Source organism: Thamnophis elegans, chromosome 1 (genome assembly GCF_009769535.1).
Source record: "Thamnophis elegans isolate rThaEle1 chromosome 1, rThaEle1.pri, whole genome shotgun sequence".
Classification (NCBI taxonomy): domain Eukaryota; kingdom Metazoa; phylum Chordata; class Lepidosauria; order Squamata; family Colubridae; genus Thamnophis; species Thamnophis elegans.
Window position 1 is genome coordinate 957302 of NC_045541.1, and position 23239 is coordinate 980540.

General features: G+C 40.6%; 1 protein-coding gene across 1 annotated transcript in view; it reads left to right on the plus strand.

The window, feature by feature from the left end:
• Positions 1-23239, plus strand: part of ABCA12 (ATP binding cassette subfamily A member 12) — a 119303-nt gene that overhangs the window by 12465 nt on the left and 83599 nt on the right. Inside the window, exons 3-10 of the mRNA XM_032233361.1 lie at positions 1258-1402; positions 4001-4089; positions 5950-6056; positions 7522-7701; positions 12781-12959; positions 13991-14073; positions 15476-15569; positions 17987-21850. Coding sequence (XP_032089252.1) covers positions 1258-1402; positions 4001-4089; positions 5950-6056; positions 7522-7701; positions 12781-12959; positions 13991-14073; positions 15476-15569; positions 17987-21850 — 4741 coding nt within the window. The remainder of the gene's footprint in view (positions 1-1257; positions 1403-4000; positions 4090-5949; positions 6057-7521; positions 7702-12780; positions 12960-13990; positions 14074-15475; positions 15570-17986; positions 21851-23239) is intronic.

Consider the following 23239-nt stretch of genomic DNA (forward strand, 5'->3'; position numbering starts at 1 on the left):
GTGTCCTCTTACCATTTTCTGGCTTTGCATTTCTAGTCTGTGTTTTATGGTTATGTTTTTGGTGGGTTGGACTTTCCTATTTTACTTGAGCCCCCCCCCCCTTTTTTACTTCAGTTCACCTCTAGTAGCCCCTCCCTCTTATGCCTATTGAATATAATGTTTTAACTGTTACAATACATATTTCCATTTACCCTTTTATGCATTTTAGATTAACTACTGTTTTCCATATTATTACTGTTGCAAATTCTATGCCATCTGTTTTTAAAGAGATGTCCAAGAAAAATATTAAAACCGGAATGTATTTAAGCATTTGAAACTTAGTAATGAAATAGTTGTTGCTATGGCTTTTTAAAATGTAAGTCTATTTCACACCTGTTTAAACTGCAACTCATCCATTCCCCATTTTTCTTCCATTAAACCAGGTATGATAAACAAATAATTTGATGGAAGAAAAAAGGGGGGCAGAAGAAATAGAGTCAATATCTCTTTTCATACTCATTATTATATTTAAATTATATCACTGTATCTTGACATATGTATGTTTCAAATCAATAAATGCTTAATAATAGTGATGAGGATTCTGGGTTTAGAGCAGATTCACTGAAATAAAACAAGGATTCTGTTAATCATACCTGGTTTAGTGCAAACAGTTGCAGGTAGTACTGATTTAGCCACTGCCTTGTTTACTGACTGTTCATTGTTACAACAGTGAAGAAAAAGTAATTTTACAATCAGTCCTCATATTTATGACTTTTACAGACCTGTAAAGCAAAGGAAAGCTGAAGAAAGATCATAAGCACAGCGGCAATTTCACTTTTAGCAACCACTTTATTAACAACTGAGTTGCTGGTCGCTATATTTCAGGGATCCGTTGTAAATCCTGGAGGAAACAGATGGATTTTAATGAAGTTGGATTAATTTTAATTTAGTTAATTTAATCAATGTAAACTAATAGCATTATTGATTATTTATGTGCACCTAATAGAATTGCACTAGAATTATTTGTGGCAGGAATCCAAGGTGAGAAGCACCTTTGCACCAGCAGGTCAGTTTTCCTGTAAATTTCATTTCTATTCAGAACAAGGCTTTGTTTTTTTTTAAAAAGTGTTCTTCGTTTGTACCATTTCCTTTTGTGCGTGGTTCTATTTCTTTTTGCCAGAAACCTTTCCGTATTTAAAAAAAAAAGCAAAGCAAACTACAGAGAACTATTTTTCCACCAATTCCCCTGACTGTATTATTTTATTTCATTCTTTTCAGGTTACCTGGCCCCTCGGAATCTTCCCAGCACAGGTTTCTTGCCATTTCTCCAAACTGTGCTCTGCAGTTCTGATGCCACCTGCAAAGGGACACCGTATACTCCTGAAGATCTTTTGCCCAAGTTGAATATTTCACTCCAAAGCAGGTAAAAAGAAGTTGCTCGGTTTCCTATGTGCTATATTGTATATGATCATGCTAATTAAAGTGCAGGGGACGACTGGCCTGGTCCCCATTGAGAGACTCGTCATCTCTTGGATGTTTCACCTCCGATTCACATGCTCTTTTCCAAGAGGAGAAATCCACTTCCTGGAGGAGCATTCCAGTTACCTGAGCTCTTTCAGAAGTGGCCTCTTTCAAAGAAACCTCGGCCATGATTTTTGTGGTCTACGTTCTCTTGAAACCAAGCAGAAGGGAAACCAGAAGGGAATCCCACTAAGGATTTGATCCCTTTAAAACTCTGTTGAGATTTGAAATACGTGAATATGGGCCACTCTTCCACAGTAGAGACATGTGGATCAATGTTGGATGTGCACAGCTAATGCAACACTGACTGAGCACACGGTTGTGTGTCTGGGCGCATTCTGGTGCAAAGGGGGCTTATTCTGCCATTTCCTGGACATGGAATATTGGGAAATCCAGAATAACAGAATACTAGAGCTGGAAGGGATCTCGGGAGCCTTCTAGTCAAACCCCTTCCTCAAACAAGAGATCATATACCATTTCAGACAAGTGGTTGTCCAGCCTCTTCTTCAAAGCCTCCAGTGATGGAGCATCTTCCACAGCTTCTGAAGGCAACTTCTGTCCCACTGGTTAATTGTCCTCACTGTTAGGAAGTTTCTCCTTAGTGCTCGGTTGGTTCTCCCATTCCTTGTCTTACCTTCTGGTGCCATGGAAAATAGGCCGACTGCTTCTCCTTTGTGGCAGCCCCTCAAATATTGGAACACTAACGTTTTATACTAAGAATGGTGCCTGACAGACTGAGGTGAGACAGATCTTAAATGCTAACAAGGTTTATTTCAATGCTAACAATGCTAACAGGTGTCAGCTAACAACCACAGCTAAGGTGATTCCATCTGACAGCTCTTTTGTACTGAGCTGCCAGACAACCAGCCAATCACAACCTGTCTTCATTTCTTCAGCTCCCACTAGGGGAGCAGACCAGAGGGAAGACAGGATACAACACTCCTTACCACCTAATCTGTGCATGCGTAGTCTTTAAGGTAGGCAGGGCGGCGCTGGGCTCATAGTTTGGTGTAGGCCATAGGAGTGGAAGGTATACTTGCTGGGGCTTCTGGAATGTCTGGAGACGGCACCCTTCCATTGACTTGAATTGCCGGTGTTGGAACAAAGCTTGATTCTCTAGGTAAGTCCTCTCTTTGCTAGCGTTGAAGGTGGTAGCGCCACGGCCTGGTTCGATGTCATTCTCAGCTGGTGTCCTGGTGAGTGGCGGAATTTGACCCAGCCTCATCGAATTGTTGGAACGGCATAGCTTACCTGCACCCCTTAAGCTGGTCTATGTGGCTCCACCATACTTGGTCATCATATAATTCAACCTTGTATGAACGGGGCCCAGTCACCTCTATTATCAACCTCTATTATCAATTATCTCTCTGTAACCAGATGTGCTTCCTCTGTTTATTTCTCATTTGTTATACAGCTGGATATCATTTTCCCAACAGGCATCTAACCTTTCAAATATTCACTTTCCTTATAGCAATATACCCTATGTCTCTGAAAATAAGCCCTATCCAAAAAATAAGTCCTGGCATGTTTTATGTTTGGGCCCAATTTAAGCCCTACTTAAAAGCCTGCACAGTTGGCCAGCTGCCTATTCCATCTGGTTGCAGCACAACGCAAGGCAGAGTGGTGATGGAGCTGCCCCATGTGCCCCACACCGCCTTACCTCAGGGCCCCCACAGCCATGCCATCCCCATTCCAACAGCTACCTTATGGTAGCAGCACCAGCACCCACGTGCAGCAGGAGCCCACATGACCACCCGCCCACTTCTGCTTGCTTGTGGCTGCAAAGGAGCAGGAGGCCGAATAGTGAACTGGTGCTGTGGCCTGTGAAGCGAGGAAGCTGTCGGGGAGGGGGTGGCCTGGCTGCAGGGCCCTGAGATAAGCTGGTGTGGGGTGCATGGGGTAGCTCCCCCTTGGCTCATGGTGGTGGCACTGGAGCACTGCGTGGCCTCCTGCCCCGCAGCAAGCAAGCAGAAGAAGTGGGCCTCCCGTACATGGGGGAAAAGGCATGCCCCAAAATAAGCCCTAGTACTTATTTGGTGGCCCAAAAGAAAATAAAACCCGGTCTGATTTTCGGGAAAACACAGGTACTATGTTGAATGCTACATTTTTTCCATATTCATGTTTAAAATATTATTTGTTACCTGAAGCTTATCATTATATGGAATTTTAGAAAATATTGTAGAATATGCATATTTGCAATTTGCTAATTCTATTAAGATCACTAAAATAATTCTTGCAGACAGTGGAAAGATCCTAAATATACGTCTATGTGGTCACCAAGAATCAACACCAATTTGATGGCACATTATCTAGCTGATTGTCTGTCTATCTATTGATCTATCGATCTATCATCTATCTCATCAATATAGTTTGTACTTCAATAAAAATCATTTTATTATTAATATGCTAACACACACACACACACACACACACATACTCCCACAAACAGTAGGAAATGAAATGCAAAGTACAATATAAGTTTCTTCTTGCTTCTTTTCAGAAGACAGAGGAGGTCTACGGACCAAGCAGAGGAGAGCAACCCACCATCCCAAAGTGCTGATGTCCTCCGAAGTAGAAATAGTCCGTTGCGTAAGTTATTTAATTCAATATAATTAATAAATGATAATGGATGAAGAGTTGTAAGTCTCTGTAATAAGACAAGAGCCGTTGATTTTAACAATTATGTCAGCACAATAATAGATTGGATCATGGGTAAAAACTTCATTTAATAAATGGCAATTTAGCCACAGGGAAATCCAAGGAGAGAGAGTGATGTGATGAGATGCGTGGCAAACAAAATATCAAGGTTCCGACTAATGAACCCAAGCAAATCAGAACTCTGAGACCGGAATCTTTATCAAAGGGCTTCTTTATTGGATACATCATATTAGCATGGTCAAATGTAAAACCAACTAAATCATCTCAGGAGGAAGGAAGCTGGCTCTCGAGGAGATGTCAGGGGGAACTCAGCTTCAGTGGCTTTTGACGCCCTCTTATGCCAGGCTCCGTCCTTGCTCGGTAGAGGTCCTCGGTGACCAGGGCTTCCTTCCATGTCACCTGCCTCTTGGTCCTCTCCACCCAGACTTTTAGGTCAGACCACTGTGAGAAGGGCTCCCTCTCTGGAGTTTGGAGTTTGGAGTTTATTCAATTTGTAGGCCGCCCTATTCCCCCAAGGGACTCAGGGCGGCTGAACAAAAGCCAAGGGAGGGGAAATTACAAAAAGTAAGACAAAAACAATCGGACAATACGAACAATTTAAAAGCACAACAGACACAGCAAATTCGAGTAGGCGGGGGGAACTCAACCCCAGGCTTGCTGGGACAGCCAGGTCTTCACGGCCGTCCGGACAACCCGAAGGGTGGAGAGGGTCCGAATCTCCACGGGGAGCTCGTTCCAAAGGGCCGGGGCAGCCACAGAGAAGGCCCTCCTCCGGGTAGTCGCCAGCTGTCATTGGCCGGCAGATGGAATACAGAGGAGGCCTAGTCTGTGGGATCGAATGGGTCTGTGGGAGGTAATCGGCAGAAGGCGGTCTCTCAAGTACCCAGGTCCAATACCAGGTAGCTTGGCTTGCTGGCTGCACTGCAGCAGCCGTGGCCACACTAGGTCTGGCGGGGGCTTCCCCCTTCTTCTCCATCTTGGAATATTCCCTGAGTCTTCTCTGACTTGCCAAAGCAACCAGGTAGGTGGCCAGGGCTCAGGGCCCTGCAGGATTTCCCCTTCTTCCGGGCAGAGGTTGAGAGTGTTGGTTTAATTCAAGGTTCCCAATAATGAACCCAAGCAAATCAGAACTCTGAGACTGGAATCTTCCTCAAAGAACTTCTTTATTGGGTGCATCATATTGGCACGGTCAAATGTAAAATCAACTCTAAATCTTTCCTGTGGTTTCAGTATAGTTAAAATAGGAAATAATTCCTTCCCCAATTGTCACAGGTCACGTTTGCCAATTAGATTTATTGGCAGGTTTTCCAGGCACTCCTCCCCATAATTTGAAATGTCTCTTTTATTTATCATTTTTATATATTGAAGTAAATAGTCCTTTTAATTGTAATATTATATAAGAGTAGTATATTTAATAGTATAATATATTGTATCATTATGCCATAATGTATACATTTATTACATAGGAGGATTACATGATATTTATTAAAATTATTGCACAAATTTAGATATTTTCTTTACAAATATTGTATGCAGTAATAATTTGTTTTGAGTCTGTAGCAATACACCTGATTTACTCAGTAGTATCAATGTTATTCTATGTACTTATTCTATATGTTATTCCATTTCCTCCCTGGGCCATGAATTACTTCTTGTTACATTAAAATTCGTGGGAATTTTGAACAACTCTGCTCGAACAATTTGGGTTCTTCCTCTTTGTGATACTTTATAATTCGTCCCAGGCTTTATATTTTAATGGTGAGGTAAAACATTTTCTTCTTTCACTTACAGAGATACTTGATTCAACATTCAGTCTGAAAGATTTTACTGAAAATATTTCATCATCAACCAACTATGACAGAATATACTTGCTTAACCAGATTCTCACTTTAGCAGAGGTAATTGTCTAAATATAAAGAGTCATCTTTAAATGCCCCATTTTACCTAAAGTTAATATAGGTATATACATTTTAATATTTTTATGAGGAAATAAAATAAATATTTTAGTTTTAAAAAGCACCCAAATTTCATTTGTTTATGCTATGAGTATACTCCCATATGTGCTGAATATAGCAAAAATGATAATTCTGATTATCCAATAAAAACAAAATAATTTATATTAGTGTTGCAAATAGTACAGCATGAAACAAATTTATTTGTACTTAAACTTAAAATAACTGAAATCTTAACCATCTTGAAGAAAGCTAGGGTATCTCATCTTCTAGGTCAGCTTCAAAATCCATGCTCCATGCTGGTTTTCAAGTAAAACATAAAATAAGAAGAAAAAAAGTGTATGTTTCTGAAAAGCTATATGCACCTGGAAGCCACAGCACCTGAAATGTTAGATGATGCTAGTAGGAGTATCAATTGTGTTCATCCACCAGGAAAGCCCCCCCCCCCCACCTGCTGGTTTACTGATAATGAAACAGCTATTCCCTTTGTAGAGCTATTTATTACCTCCCTCTCTTCCAATAATAGAAAGGACTGATTGGATTGGATTTATAATCAGTCTTTTGTGCAAAAGCTCAGTGCTCCATCTTTCTATATCTTCGCAGCATTGTTGAAGTCACAACCCAATAGTCCCTTGCTTTAAAAAAATTATTACTTTTTTTTAGTAAGGGACCATTCCAATGCTAAGCAGTTGTTATTTTAGAAAAATTCCCTAGTTGCAAAGTGTGGCCTGTTTTCCACTGAATGAAATTCTAGTCATTTTATGAAAAATTATGGTTATCAGAGGCATGCACAGAAGTAGAGGTCATATATAAAGTATTTTTATTTTGTTCAAATGAACTTGAACACAGACTGAGACAAACATGCCTGACTCCGTGTAAACAGGCACAGGGAGTAGCTGTGGGCTTTTTGGGTTGTGGGACAGATTCTAGTAAGTAGAATTGTTTCATTTTCATAAAAGGGATGGAAAAAGCCTGATTCACAGACCTGATGAAGGGAGGGAGGGACACTGGATTGTTTTCCCCCTTGGAGAAGGAAAGTATATGATGAGACGGTTAAGTGAATCTGGCTTCCCCGTTGACTTTCCTGGTCAGAAGGTCTCAAAAGTGATCGAATAACCCTGGGACGCTGCAACCACCATAAAGAGTCAGTTGCCAAAATATCTTAATTTGGATCATGTGACCATGGGGCTGCTGCAAAGGTCGTAAGTGTGAAAAACGGTCATAAGTCATTTTTCCCAGTGCTGTTTTAAATTTGAACAGTAACTAAGCGACTGTTGTAAGTCAAGGACTACTTGCATCATGTTCTTCCAAACATTTGATCAACTCATTTTAGAAAATCTGTATCTAGTCAGACTGAACAAAATAATTTTACTTCATTACCTTTATATGCAATTTTACTACTTGGCTGCAGAAACAAGACTCTTCTCAAGCCAACCTTAAAGTCGCCATCTGTGAGGTTCTCTCCGTGAATGCGTCTTTGCAAGGCCTCCTTTCGGAAACTCTCGGAATAAACATCTATCAGCCATTCTGCCTCCATAATATGTCTCTTCTGGAGTCATTTTTCCAAGAACTCAGAACTCATATTTCAAAAGTAAGTATCCATCCCTCTCTCGTTCCTTTTCTTCCCCCTGCCCCCTTTGTGAGGAAAATATAGTTTACTATATGTAGCTTTCATAAACTGTTTAGAAAAGAGTTCCCTTCACCCATTTTTTTAATCTAACAGCTTTTCCACGCTCTATCTATTTGGTTACCCTGCATGTACAGATTTGAAGCTGGTTATTTTGTAAAAGAAAAAAATTGAAGCGATATATAAGTCAAATAAATAAATAAATAAACAAATAAACAAATAAACAAACAAACAAATAAATAAATAAACACACACAGTTCTAGGCTGCATAAACAGAGGGATAGAATCCAGATCACGTGAAGTGTTAATGCCACTTTAAAATGCCTTGGTAAGGCATTATATTTGGAATACTGCATTCAGTTTTGGTCACCACAATGTAGAAAAGATGTGGAGACTCTGGAAAGAGTGCAGAGAAGAGCAAGAAAGAGGATTAGGGGACTGGAGGCTAAAACATATGAAGAAAGGTTGCAGGAACTGGGTATGTCTAGTTTAATGAACAGAAGGACTAGTGGTGACATGATAGCAGTGTTCCAATATCTCAGGGGTTGCCACAAAGAAGAGGGAATCAAACTATTCTTCAAGGCACCTGAGGGTAGAACAAGAAGCAATGGGTGGAAACTAATCAAGGAGAGAAGCAACTTAGAACTGAGGAGAGATTTCCTGACAGTTAGGAGAATTAATCAGTGGAACAGAAGTTGCCTCCAGAAGTTGTGAAAGCCCCAATACTGGAAGTCTTTAAGAAGATGTTGGATAGCCATTTGTCTGAAACGGGATAGGGTTTCCTGCCTAGATAGGGGGTTGGACTAGAAGACCTCCAAGGTCCCTTCCAACTCTGCTATTGTATTCTATTCTATATGCAAAATATATACAAAGAGAAATGTCCTCTAATGACGATAGATAGATAGATAGATAGATAGATAGATAGATGATAGATAGATAGATAGATAGATAGATAGATAGATAGATATAGATAGATATAGATAGATATAGATAGATATAGATATATAGATATATAGATATATAGATATATAGATATATAGATATATAGATATATAGATATATAGATATATAGATATATAGATATATAGATATATAGATATATAGATATATAGATATATAGATATATAGATATATAGATATATAGATATTTAGTGTCACAACCCCTGGTAAGCCCCAATTATGGAAGGAAGCTAACTGCTTCCATCATCTGTCAATCGGCTCGTCACAAGAGTCCATCACAACAGAAACCCAACATTTTTACTGTTGCCTTTGTTATATTTGTGTTATATTTGTGCTGATAAATAAAATCAGCACAAATATAATTTATTTATCAGCACAAATATAACACACAAACACACACACACACATATATACACACATACATACACATACACATACACACACCTCATTGCATCAGCCTTGCTTACATGGCATCATCTTACAAATAACAGTTTACAACCTTTCATCAACTGACAGTTATTAAATCCTCAGCACTTGACACTCTTCCCATTTAAAGCTGTACGGCTGATAATCCAAATGCTTTGACATATTCTTTATACTTTTCTACAGACACAGGGTTTTTTTATTAACATATCAGCTATATTACAATCGCTAGAACAATGCTGCAATCTGATCATTGTTATACATTACCGTTTACATCTTTCAGTAATTTCACATACTTTGGGCATTATCAACATTTACTGGTAATTCTGAGGTTCATACCTAAACACTGTATGTTCTGACCTCCCTCTCAGTAAACCGTTCTGGAGATGCACCTTTATTACTCCTCTCGGACCTCCTTGGAATTATGTGTTCCTGCGTCACAGTTTCCGGTCTCTCCTCTTCTACATCTATGTCATCTGTGCAATAGCAATAGCAATAGCAGTAGACTTATATCCCGCTTCATAGGGCTTTCAGCCCTCTCTAAGCGGTTTACAGAGAGTCAGCATATTGCCCCCAACAATCTGGGTCCTCATTTTACCCACCTCGGAAGGATGGAAGGCTGAGTCAACCCTGAGCCGGTGAGATTTGAACCGCTGAACTGCTGATCTAGCAGTAGCCTGCAGTGCTGCATTTAACCACTGCGCCACCTTGGCTCTCTTGGTTCTAATCTTCCGACAGATTAGAACTCTGCATTGGCATGAACACCTCCTGATCAGCATGTGTTCCAGTTGTTTTGTTCTGCAAAGCTAGCAGATCTTGAGAGCACTACTCTCTTAGTACCATCTGTAAACCTGTACCCTTTAGTTCCTGGCTCATACCAAACAAATCGAAACTTTCTGGCCTTCGTCTGACCTTTTCTCCTCGTAGCTTTTGGAATACGCACCCAGGCATAACTATCAAATGTTCTTGAATGAACTGAAGGCACATACCGTTCCATTGAGCCGAGGTGGCGCAGTGGTTAGGGTGCAGCACTGCAGGCCACTTCAGCTGACTGTTATCTGCAGTTCAGCGGTTCAAATCTCACCGACTCAGGGTTGACTCAGCCTTCCATCCTTCCGAGGTGGGTAAAATGAGGACCCGGATTGTTGTTGGGGGCGATATGCTGACTCTGTAAAACCGCTTAGAGAGGGCTGAAAGCCCTATGAAGCGGTATATAAGTCTAACTGCTATTGCTATGTTCTCAGAAGGTGAAAATGGATCTGGTTTTTTATGCTGTATGCCTAGACTGCTTAACCACCTTTGAAGCCTCTCAAACATAAACTCTGTTTCCTTGTCTGTTTGCAGCTGGCATACCTTACATCCATATTGTCGTTCTACAAGTGTTACCCATTTCCTAAATTGTTGCAATACTTCAGTCTTATTTTTCAGTAAATAACAATATCCATATCTACTGTAATCATCTACTATGACTAAGGCGTATCTCGCTCCTCCTAAAGAGGGTGTCATGGGACCAACCAAACCAGCATGGACCAATTGAAATATCCTGCTTGTGGTTCTTGCACTTTTTTTTACTTCCAGGATACATTTTGGCTTTTGATTCCTTACACACAATACAATCCAAATATACATTACATCCCTCAGCTATATCAGGCATCCTTTTCAATTCTTTAAAACCTGCGTGCCCCAATCTTCTATGTCAGTGGTCCCCAACCTTTTTATCGCCGCGGACCAGTCAGCCTTTGATAATTTTACCGTGGCCCGCTGAGCGCGCGCAGGGGTGGGGGGGCGTTGTTCGCGACGACACATTGATTGTTTATATATCACGTGCGTACCAGCGCAGGGCTCTCTTCCCTGGAGTCTTTGCGCATGGCCCAGGAGCTTTTGCGCACGGCCCAGGAGCCTTTGCGCAGCGATCATGGCCCCCGGCCGCTGCAGCGATCATGGCCCCCGGCCGCTGCAGCGATCATGGCCCCCGGCCGCTGCAGCGATCATGGCCCCCGGCCGCTGCAGCGATCATGGCCCCCGGCCGCTGCGCGGCCCGGTGCCAGGTACTCCGCGGACCGGGGGTTGGGGACCACTGTTCTATGTAACAGGTATATACAATTGTCATGCGTAGGAGCCTTCTTAAGTACATGTGCAGAATTATTTTCTTGCATTCCCAGAACGTACAGGCCATCCTTTCTAACGCCTTGTGCAGATGCCTGTCCATCTTTCTTAATGGTATATGGTCCCCCAGCATATTTCATAACCCTGCCTGTCTAACACGGATAAACTCAACAAATTGTGCTCTAAAGCAGATACACATAACATGTTGTACAATGTAGCATCCATTTCTGGTACCTACACACTACCTTTCCCTTTTACAGCATCTCTCTGTTCGTCAGCCATTCTAACCCACATTTGGTTTGCTGCTTTCAAACCACAAAACACATGTGGATTGTTAACAATATGCTGGCTCTCCCCACCGTCCAATAACCATGTATTCCTGGTATGTTCAGTTGTTGACGCTGCCAGGGAAAACGATGCTGGGGAACTGCTCCACATTAGCTGCTTAGATCCATGCCCTTGTCTCACTGCTCCTCTGTTCCTCCTCTCAGGAGAGTCTCTCTGGAGATGCTAAGAAGAACCGCAGGTGTAGCCTCTCTTCACAAAATTAACATTCTCAGTTGCTCTGCCGGCATCCTGGCATCCTGTTGCAGATACCGGTCTGTGCCGAACCCTCTCTCCTCCTTTTCCTGGTCTCCTCTCCAGCTGTTTCTGCTCCTCCTCCAACAACTGACAAGTTAAATATGCCACGGTTAAATCCTGTTCTTGCATGGACTCTAGACTAGTCACGAAAATGTCCCATGAACTGTTTAAGGAACTAAGCACTACATACACCTTATGTCATTCCCCTTTCTTCCAACTCAAGGAAAGTCCTTCTCGTATTCTGCAGATGTGTGGACACACACTCTCCCGGCTTCAGCTGTGCCTTATACAGTTGCCTAGTCAGCAACATCTTACTGCCTGCAGTGTCTCTCACATACACACTGCGCAACGCCTCCCAGCAGTTTTTCACAGACTGGAGACCTCTCACGTGTAGCAACTGACTGTCTTCTAAAGCAAGAATTATGCTGGCCAATGCTTTTTTCACTTCTCCTCTGGCCACCATCATCCAGGACTCTTGGTGGATTAGTAACAATCATCCACAACTCCTCCCTTTGTAGTTGTATCTCCAGCTTCACATTTCAAGAGAGGTAGTTTGTCTCATTCAACCCAGACACTAGGAAACCTCCTCCCATGATGCTGCCTGATGAACACTATTCAAACCACTTGCTCTCGTGCAAGCGCCTCGCCCCTGGGTGTTTACATGGTCCAGTTATAAAATTCCCCTTTGTTATGAGAACAGTCCCTGTTCCTGTCTAGCACCTGCAGTGGTGGCCTTGGTGAGGTTCACGCTCTAATGGCCCATAGGTGAAAGCTTAGCCTTCCGTTTCCCCCTCCCTCCTCCTGCTTGAAGAAGCTCAGAAGAAATAAAGTGATTCAATCTTGATCAGGATGATAAGGTGCTAAAACCATTTCTCAGGTTTAACAAATCAAACAGTCATTAAGTGGCCAGTCATAACTTGGGAACTACTTATACTCACCTTTTAAAAGATGTTCCTTCACTTCTCTTTCTAGTTGCAGAAGCATCCTTCTTTTCAGATGGCTTTTGTCCAGGAAGTTGGGTCGTTTTTATCACTCATCTCCCAAGTGCAGAATGAAACGTCTATATGGAACCTCTTCCTGATGACTCCAGATATCATCCATGGTTCTACCGTAGTGAGAGACATGGTTGATACTCTTCACGACAGGAAGAGGTAAAAGAGATGGAAGCTGGAAACTGGTGTGCACAGGATTTCTCTTACAGAGCTTGTTGACTGTTACACAAACGAGCCCAGTTTTGATGAACTGAGATAATTTAAGGGTTGTTTTTTTCTAAACATCAGATTGTGCTCAATTATTCCACAATGGATGGTGATTACTTCCATATGAAATTAAAATAAGGTGGTAAAATTTGATCATTTTATAGTGAGTTTATAAACTATGATTTTTTTATGCATGACGAAATTAATTTTGGCAGCAAAAAGACCAGAATTATTATATTTATGAAGAAATATGCCTTATAATGAATGGAACATTGAATCAATTGACTCTGTTTCCTTTATCCCATTTTTTTTATGGAGGCTGTTAGCTTTTGGTGGCACCGTTTCACCACTGGCTGCCTCTTGGCAACTGCCATTTTCTCTTCCCAAAGTGCATTAGGCAATGGTTAGAAGAAATTTGTTCGACAATTCCCATACTTTTTATTGTGTGCATCTGTTTAAGTCAGTATTGACTCCTGAAACTGCCTGAAGAGGTCCCTGAAGTCAGGAAATGTCCCCCCCCCCCCCTCACCGACCTGTAGTGGGGAAAAGAAGAAAGACGTATATGGAAGAGAATAACTGAAATAAATATGACAAAAAAATTAATACATTCTGCCACATTTCCCCAAAGGCCTCTTCATACACAATTTCACTGGTGTTGTATTACATGAGAAAGCCACTGGTGAGAAAGCTGCTTTTAAACCAGTCCCTTTGGGGTCTTACATTTTATTTAAAGCTGAAAAGGGAAGTGGAGCAAGGGGCTGGCTGTAAATTTAATGTGTCCTCCCTCCCCTCCCCCCGGCAGCTGTTAATTCTAGTTCTTTCAGGATTTTTTCAGAGACATTGTTTAAACACTTTTAAAAAGTGCATATCATAGAGGAGCTGAGCATGTCCCTTACATGGAAAAACTGCTATGAGCCGGGATTGGCTCATGCCTGATTTCATTGCATCCTCATACTTAGGACTTTTCTTTTCTTCTTTTAAAGGTCATTTGTGAAGAGGGGTAACAGTTCCCAACCGATTCTGAATGTGACTAGCTGGCTGTCGACTTTGAACTGTTCAGAACAAGGTGAGACTAGTCTATTTGTTGTACCTGATCAGAGACCTAAGTAATGTTAATTCACTTTTTTAGTTACCAAATTTCCATATCACCCATCACACTTGGTTGACTCTGGATGGTTTGCAAGTAAAACAAAATCATATAAAAGCCATAGTTTAGAACAAAATTAAAAACCAAATTGAAACGGAGTTAATGGGACTATTGAAATGTTAATAGATAGAGGAAGTACCTTCAGCCCACCAAACCCCCACCTCCCACCCCTCCAATGCTTGCACAGACCCCCATGCCAATTGGCAGAGCCAACCTTGAAACCCTTCTAAAAGGCTAGGGGAGTGGTGCCCTATCTAATCTCTGGGGCAAGGTGTTCCACAGGGCAGGGAACAATGGCAGAGAAGGGGCTCTTCTGAGACCCCACTAGTTGAATTTCTTTAAGTGACGGGACCTACAACATAACTTCCCTGCTTATGTAGGTGGGATGAGTTGGTTGAATGAAATGGAAACTCTAGTAGGTAGATCCAAATACTTGTATTACAGGTTGGTAATAAATCATAGGACATGGAGGCTCAGTAGCTAAGAGCTGAGCTTGTCGATCAGAAAGGTCGGCAGTTCGACGGTTTGAATCCCTAGTGCCGTGTAACGGAGTGAGCTCCCATTACTTGTGCCAGCTTCTGCCAACCTAGCAGTTCGAAATGTAAAAGTACAAGTAGAAAAATAGGGACCAACTTTGGTGGGAAGGTAACAGCATTCTGTGAACCTTTGGCATTTAGTCATGCCGGCCACATGACCATGGAGATGTCTTCGGACAGCGCTGGCTCTTTGGCTTTGAAATGGAGATGAGCACCGCCCTCTAGATTCGGGAACAACTAGCACATATGTGCGAGGGGAACCTTTACCTTTACCTTAAAGTAAAGGTCTTGCTTTAGGTCTCTTACATAGTTAATTGAATATGGTGAATTTTTTCCCCCAATACATTATTCAGCAAAATAAATGCTAACATTGCTATACAATATTGCAGCCAATGTATAAGATTCTAATTTTAAATATTACTCCATTAAATTTGAAAACAGTTCCCTTCATTCATTCTTCCTGATGAACCCTGGCAATGATATGTCAGTCCCAATTTATCCAACTAGATTTCTCAATAAGCAAACAGATCCCGCATAATCATCTGAAACAACCCTGAAAACAAATATTAGCCAACTTAAGGTGGAAAACATGCTTTGTTTTTTCTGGAAAACCATAAAAAAAATCCCAGATTGTATTTATGAGGTTTATTCCAATGCTATTATTTTACAGGCAGAGAGATGGAACATACATTTTATGTAATAAAATAATAGTGCCCTCTCACAGTTGAAAGAGAATAATTAAAACTAGTAATTTAACTTGTTTATTTGTCGGTTTGTTTTTTTAGATAAAAATAATTTGGTAGTAAATTACATTTGTGAACAACGCATTTCCTCGGAAAAGATTCTGATTTTATTTGCTAAAATGAAAGAAGTTCTAAGGTGAGTTCTGAGTTAAAATTATTCTTTCTCCTGCTATAAAATGTTACTTCAAAAGGAATGGAAACTACTCTCTTTTCTTCCAATCACGTGGGTATTTCTCTAGTTCCTCTGATATTGTTAAGACAGCAGGTATAAAAATGTACCAGTATTTGACTGAAACCCTCAATTTACGATAGAAATGGAGCCTGACCTTTTGTATTGGAAATCAAGGATTACATTAAATGAAGTACATAATTAACCTCCTCTCTGTCATTGCTGTCCCCAATGCATTCGTTAAACAAATGCACGGGCCATTAGGTAGAACATCATGGGACTCAGGGGTGGAGGAAACAACGGGAGGCTTAGTCCAGACACGAGCACACCAAGGAGGCCTCTGCCTCCCGCTGAGATATCCTCCATCCCAGCCTCCTGAGTTCTGCTAGTCCCCAGAAGGTGAGTGTGGGATTGTGAGCGGTGGAAGAGAGCTGTTTGGAATTTGGTGGGCAGACAAAGCAGGCCCAGGGTCTTTGGAGATCCAGTAGGACAAGATGGAGGCAGGGGGGGGGGATAGATATGTGGGTGCGTTGCAGTGTCTCTGTAAGGTTAAGAATTCTCTACAACCCAGGCATTCATCAGGTGAGGGACCAGGTTGGTCCTGTAGAATTTGTAACTTTGAAACAGGGTTGTATATAGGTTTGTGTGTGTGTGTGGGGGGGGTCTGTTGAAACTTTGAATGGACAATAAATGATCTATTGTACCTTGAGAATTGCCTGTATATGCATGTAAAAGCTAGTATTCACACAAGATCACCAGAACAACTATACGTGTCTACCCAAAAATGAGTGCCATTGTTTTTAATGTATTTTTTTTAATTTATAAACTAAATGTATGAATGACTTTAGCATGTGACAATACACTTTATAAAAATATAATTGAATTTATTGCATTTATATGCCGCCCTTTTCCCCAAAGGGGAAATTGCAAGGGAGCTTTCCATAATATCCAATATTCCATAATTCAATGGAATATGCATGAAATTTGCACTGAAACATTTCCATTGAACATGGAGCTGCTTCAAGGGCAGCTCCCTCTGCTGAAAATGCCCCCGTGTGTCAGTAAGAGCCACTATTTTCACCCTGATTGAAGCAGTAAAGGAATAGATTCACTCCTTTAGATCAGCAATCATATCTTTTGCAGTACAGGACTGTAAGCATTTACAAAACATCCACTGACATCAATAATAGCTATTAACAGAGGTTTTTTATAGTTCAAGAAGAGGGTTGACTAGAAAAAAGGAATCTGGGAACCAATGTTCCCTCTAATTTTTTTTCAGTGTGTGCAGAAAAGTATAGTGTTTGAGCGGCATATTTTCATCCCTTACTACCTGAACTTTGCGCCTCTTCCCTCCCCCCCATCTGTGTGTGTGTGTGTGTGTGAGAGAGAGAGAGAGAGAGGGGGGGGGGGGAACCTTCCTCCCCCCTTTTGCCTTTTCCAGGCGAGGCTATAAGAGCTTCAAGGTGAAGCTTTTAATGCAGCTGCAGATTTAAGCTCTCCCAACTCCCCCTCCCCATCTCAACACATACCCTGGATTTATTTGCCTCCCCCCTGATCTTCCTCTGATCGGGCCCTCCGAGGGTGGTGATGCTTCTGCTGGCAGCTACTGCTGAGAAGCCCCAGGAGGAGTCAAGGGCTGTTTTCCCCCAACGCCAGGAAAGCCCACTTTCTTCTGCCCCCTCCCCATCTCTCTCAACCGCTGTTGAGTTACTGCCCGGTAGCTGCCCAGTACCCCCCCCCCCCATTTTCCTGACCCCTTCCAGATCCTGACCTCTGTGTAGTTGGAAGTGGGGAGGGGGAGAAGGCTCAGCCCTTCCTCCTCCATGCCCTGAAGTTCATTCCAGCCACTGTCCAAGAGAGGCTTCCAGAGGGAGTGACAGTCGGAGAAGTTTGGCCGGAGGGAGAAAGAGTCTCTCTTAGGACGGTGGAGCTCCCTTCGCAAAATGCGTGGCTGAAGTCCGAAGGGCGCTGGAAGTGGAGCCTCTCGGGGCTGCTGAGTCCTTTGACTACGGGGGTGGCAGAGGGAGCCTTGGTGGGACTGAAGGCTTTTGGCTAATGGGGAGGAAGGGAACATTGCTGGGAACTAGAAAGGTGGGAGTGCCTTGGAAGAAGACAAAAAAGTGGGTCAGGAACCATGAAAGACCATATCTGGCATTTTTCATGTTTGATTGGAATTTAAGACCAGTCATAAGCATAAGCCGTATGTTTAAGAGCAAAATATGATTTGTTAAAAATAGAAACAAGCAAGGTGTGAGGAAGAGATGAGTGGAAAGACAGGTTATTAAAACACTATTGGAAGGGGAAACAAATCTCATGGCATTTCATGCCATTTTCATTTTCTCTGTTCTGTTATAAATGATGCCCTCTCTATCTTTTTATTACAGGAACCTTTTAGCTCCTGATTTTGCTGATGAAGATTTTAAGCCTGACTATTTTTTAAAGAATTTCCAAAGAAATACAAACTCTCCGAATAGCTTGAAGAAAATGCCATTATTTGACTTCAAGGAAACTCAAAATATCCACAATTTAAATAGGAGCATCAGGGACATCTCATTTTTAAATAGTATTTTTAAAGCCAGAAAGGCATGGCAAAGTGTTAAAATGAGTAATGTCCTCAAATTATCTTTCCTGCCTGAAAAATATAGAAAATACTTGACCTCAGTGGAAGAAGTGCCATCATTGTTAGTAAACTTTCTGCTTAAACCAGCAACAACTGACAATTTTCCTGAGAACCTCCTGGTACTTGAGAAAATCTTTAGTATCATAACAAATAGCAGGACAAACCGTAACTACCTTTTGATCTCTTCTCTGACCAACCTGATGCAGAAAATCCAAAATTCCATCAATGAATCTCAGTGGAATGAATTCAACACTTATTGGCATATTGCTGAAAAATTGAGGTCTGCAAAATGGAGTGATACAGACATCCTTATCTACAAACAGATCTTAGATATATTACATGACAATCTGTACGCCAATCATGATAACTTTGGACTTCCTTTGAATATAGAACTTGAGCAAATGATTACATTTGTAAACCATATATTGAAAAAGCATGATGCAGGGAGCATCAAGGCCGCAAATGTTTCAATGGCTTTAAATGCTGTTCTTAAAAGTTTACAAGTGCTCGAGGACCTGGAGAAAAAATACGTCATTGTTAATCCACTAATGAATACCAACAATGAAACTGTACGGAAATTATTTCAAATAATCAAGAAGGATATAGAGATACTTTCTGATCTCAGTCAGAAAAAAACATTTAATATTAACAAAACTGATACCCTCCTCAGATTTTCACAAGCATTTTCACCTTTGCTGGATTTATATATGACTCCAGTGTGGCATAATTCTCCAATACAAGCAAAAATATTGCAACTCTTGTATTTAGCACCAAGCCTTCTTCAAATCGGAAACATTCAGGCTGACAACAGATTCTCAGACTGCACTGTCAAAGATCTCCATCTTATTGCAATTGAAGTGTTTTTCAATAATGCCACACTAAAGGAAGCCTTAAGAGAAAGAAAATGTGATTTTCTCTTATCTTCTCTGGATTTTGAAAACCAAACAACCTATGACTATATATTTACCCAATTGCTTCACCTGACAACAGAGAGTCTCAAACCGGCATCACTTTTTGAAATAATCCAGGGAAACAAAAGTAAACACTGCTCAGGTGAATGTGTGTGTCTCATCAAATTATTAGAAGTTTCATCCAGTTTTCTGTCCAAATTAATTGGGATCCATAAAAATCAGAATTCCTGGCTAGACAAGATTGATAAAAATCTAAGTGCCTTGTCTCTTGATCTGTCTCAACGTAATCTGACTTGCAGAGAACCATTGCTTAGCAATATCATTAACAAAATTTCTGCTTTACACATTCAGAGTCCTTTTATTTTTAAAGGAACAGTAGAAGTTATTCAAAATATCCTGGATAACCCATCATTTTGGAATCAAACATTTGTGCCTTCTTTTTTGCTACATAATAAACACCAAAAGATTGTAGCTAAGATTTTACAAATGAGCAAAAATGTGGTTCATCAATCAAAATGGAGTAATTTTTCAGAGATCTTGAGCAAGACTGCAGATATATTGCTCTCAAAACAGAATGTGACAAATACAAAGCAGTATATTCAACTGCTAGAAATGTCCAGAAAAGCACTAATTCTTGTTGGCATTGGATTAGCCAACAAGGAAAAGAACCCATACAAACTCCTTGAAACTTTAAGATGGGGCATGAGAGTTTCCTATTTAGAAGACATATTAGATATGTTAAGATTGTTCCTAAATTCCAGTTCTGACATAGATTACCAAATTTATTTTAGAAAAAATATTAATACTTTTTTATCACCTTTTGATGCTCTTTTTCAAAGACTTTTCTACATTAATCCTTCTCCAGAACAAATCAAACACACATTAAACAAAACCACAAGAGTATCAAATGAATTGTTTTTAAATAGGATCAACTTCAAACGTACAATGATATGGAAAACTATCCAGAAGATGATGTCTATAACAACTACCCAATTTCCAATGGAAATACCATGGGCTTTTGATTCGAGAGAAGAAATTCCTTTGACATCTTCAAATTTGTTTCTTAAATCTTCAGTAATGAAAGCCATTCTGAAGCCATTCTTGACCCCTCAGAATAACTATCATAGTAAAACAAATGTAAACTTGATTATTTATCTTTCAAAATTACTGCAAAGAATCCAAAATACTGATAAAAAATCCTGGTCAACTGAGTTGAAGACCTTTGTAAATATTTATAGAAAACTACAACCGGTAATGCATAGCTCACTTTTTTTAAATAAATTATATAAACATCTTTCTTCACTGAATAATGCTTCTGGCCTTCATTTTAACTCAGAACTGCAAGGGTTAACTCAATTTTTATCCCATGTACTACCAAAATATAATGAAGAAAACCCATATATTAACACTTCAGAACAAATTAATGCTGCTGTTAGGAAGCTGTTATTGCAGCAAAGTTTTAGGCGTCAATTTAGCATTAGTCAATTAAAAACCATTCTCCCATTGGCTAATAATAGCCACAAAATCTTTGAAAATATTTATGACATACTGAATGAAGGAGCAAGGATACTTTCTGACAGCAAATTGGAAGAAACGAATAAAGGAAAAATCGCCACCCTGTATGGTTTTTCACAATTTCTGTTTCAAAAGGAATTCAGTGAATCTTTCTTAGGGGATGGAAATTTAGCTGAAACAAAAACAATGGATATCTTATATTTAACTCTAAGTCCATTATTACATAGTTGGACCAACAAAACGAGTGCGCCACATAATTGCAATGCTCAAGATATAATTCACATAATTTTTCAAATGCTGTTTAGAAATCTCTCTCTCTCTGAAGCACATAACCAAAACCATTGTGAACTGCTTTTCTCTTCCATGGATTTTGAAAAGAAAACAAATCAAACGTTTATTGACTTCTTACTTTTCTCCATAAGAAATTTCCAGCAGACACAGTTAATAAATCTTTACCAAAAAAATAATGTGCATTTTTCAAATGACTTGTTATGCCTCATCAAATCACTACAATTTTCCTCTGGCTTGCTTTTGAAAATGAATATACTCTTTGATTTCCAACATCCTTGGATGCAGGAGATGTATGCATCTTTAGCAAAAATTTCTAAACAATTACCATCAATTAATTCAACTTGTTTCATCCCAGTTCTTGATGATATAAATGATGTTATTTATAACCCTTCAGAAAGTCCCTTGCTGTATTCAGGAAATGAAACAGAATATTATATACAAAATTTCATTGACAAATTAATAGACTGGGATGAGTTAGCAATATTCTTTAAGCAGTTTCAAGATTTTGCATATTTGAACATTCCTGCGAATGAAGCCACACAAGGAAATGAAGATGAAATCTCCATTCCATCTGAAAGTGATTTTTCACCAATCTGGACTACGTTGTCCAAATGGTACCACGCGGAAACTGAGAATGCAAGAAATGGCTTGGAAATGATGGGGAAAGTTCTGGAGAACAACAAATCAGTTCCAGAAATATTTAATGCCAGTATTTCTATTTTAAATCATTTGGATTTGCTAAAGGAGCTTAAAGCAAATCCAGATCCAAATTTGCCGTCAAAAAGAACTCAGCTGCCATATAAATTTGATCACATAAGGCATCCCTTTCTGATGATCGCAGAAACACTTCTGAACAAGACATTTTGGAAGGAATGGGAACAAGCACAATCTCCAAGCAATTTGATTGCACAGTAAGTAACATCTTTCATAATTATTTGAATAAAATGAAATCCATTCTATTTTTTTTCAGCAGAAAAGAAATATTTTTGAGATGAGGTCCGACATAAGAAATAATATTGTTTAAAATGTTCAGAATGATGCAAAATTACTGACGACTGGTTCGTAATTCTTTTTTAAAATGTATGTTTATTTATAATTGACAGGATGACTTGATTATAGAGCAGAGAGAGCATTCATATATACTGGTACACGTGTGTATCTTTTGGTAACCTCACATGATTACCAAAATTCATTTTCTGATCAAATAGAAATTGTTCTATTTCCTCTTTGTGTTGAGTTAGAGCTGGGATGGCGAACCACAGGTGGCATGCAGAGCCATTTGTCGGGGCACGCGAGGCTGAGTTCAGCCTTTTTTAAAGACATTTTTCACCCTCCCCAGGCTCCATAGGCTTTATAGGAGCCTGGGGAGGGTGAAAAGAGCCCCTTGCCCCCCCCCCCCCCCGGAGGCCCTCCGGAGGCTTCAGGAGGCTTCCCTGAAGCATCCGGAGGACTAAAAACCACCCTACAAGCAAACCGGAAGTTCCATGATGCCTTCGGAGGATTAAAAAGGACCCTCCGAGCAAAATGGAAGTGACTTCCAGTTTGCTCATAGGGTCGTTTTTTGCCCTTCGGAGGCTTCAGGGAAGCCTCCTGAAGGTCCCTGAAGCCTCCGGAGAGCCTCCGGGAGGGGGGGGGTCTAGAGAGATTGTTTTTGCCCTCCCCAGGATCCTATAAAGCATCTGGAGCCTGGGGAGGGCAAAAAAAGCGTGGAAAAATGGGGGAGAGTGCCTCTCATGCACGCATGCGCACTGGGGGGGGGTTGTGTGTTGCATTATGGGTACGGCCTGACCCCCCTGCACTCCCCCCTTATGGCACGCGAGCCGAAAAAGGTTCGCCATCACTGAGTTAGAGCATCGAATAACAGAGTTAGAAGGGACCTTGGAGTATTCTAGTCCAACACTCTGTTCCAGCAGGAGACCTTATACTATTCTGGCTAAATTGTTATCCAATCACTTCTTGAAAACTTCCAGTGATTGAGCACTCACAATTTCTAAAGACAGAAATTTCTACTGATTAATTGTTCTCACCATCAGGAAATTTCTCATTAGGTCTCTTTAAGGACCTTCCACCCACTGCTTCTTGTTGTGCCTTCAACTGCTTTGGAAAATAGTCAACCCTGTCTTCTCCGTGAGAGCCCCTCAAGTACTGGAAGATTGCCGTCATGTCACTCCTGCTTCTTCTCTTTATTTGACTAGACACACCCAATTCAGTGTACAGTTTATCTCCAGGCCCCTAATTATCTTCCATTCTTTCTAGGACTTCAGCATCTTTTTTGTATTTACAATACAAAAAAGATGCTG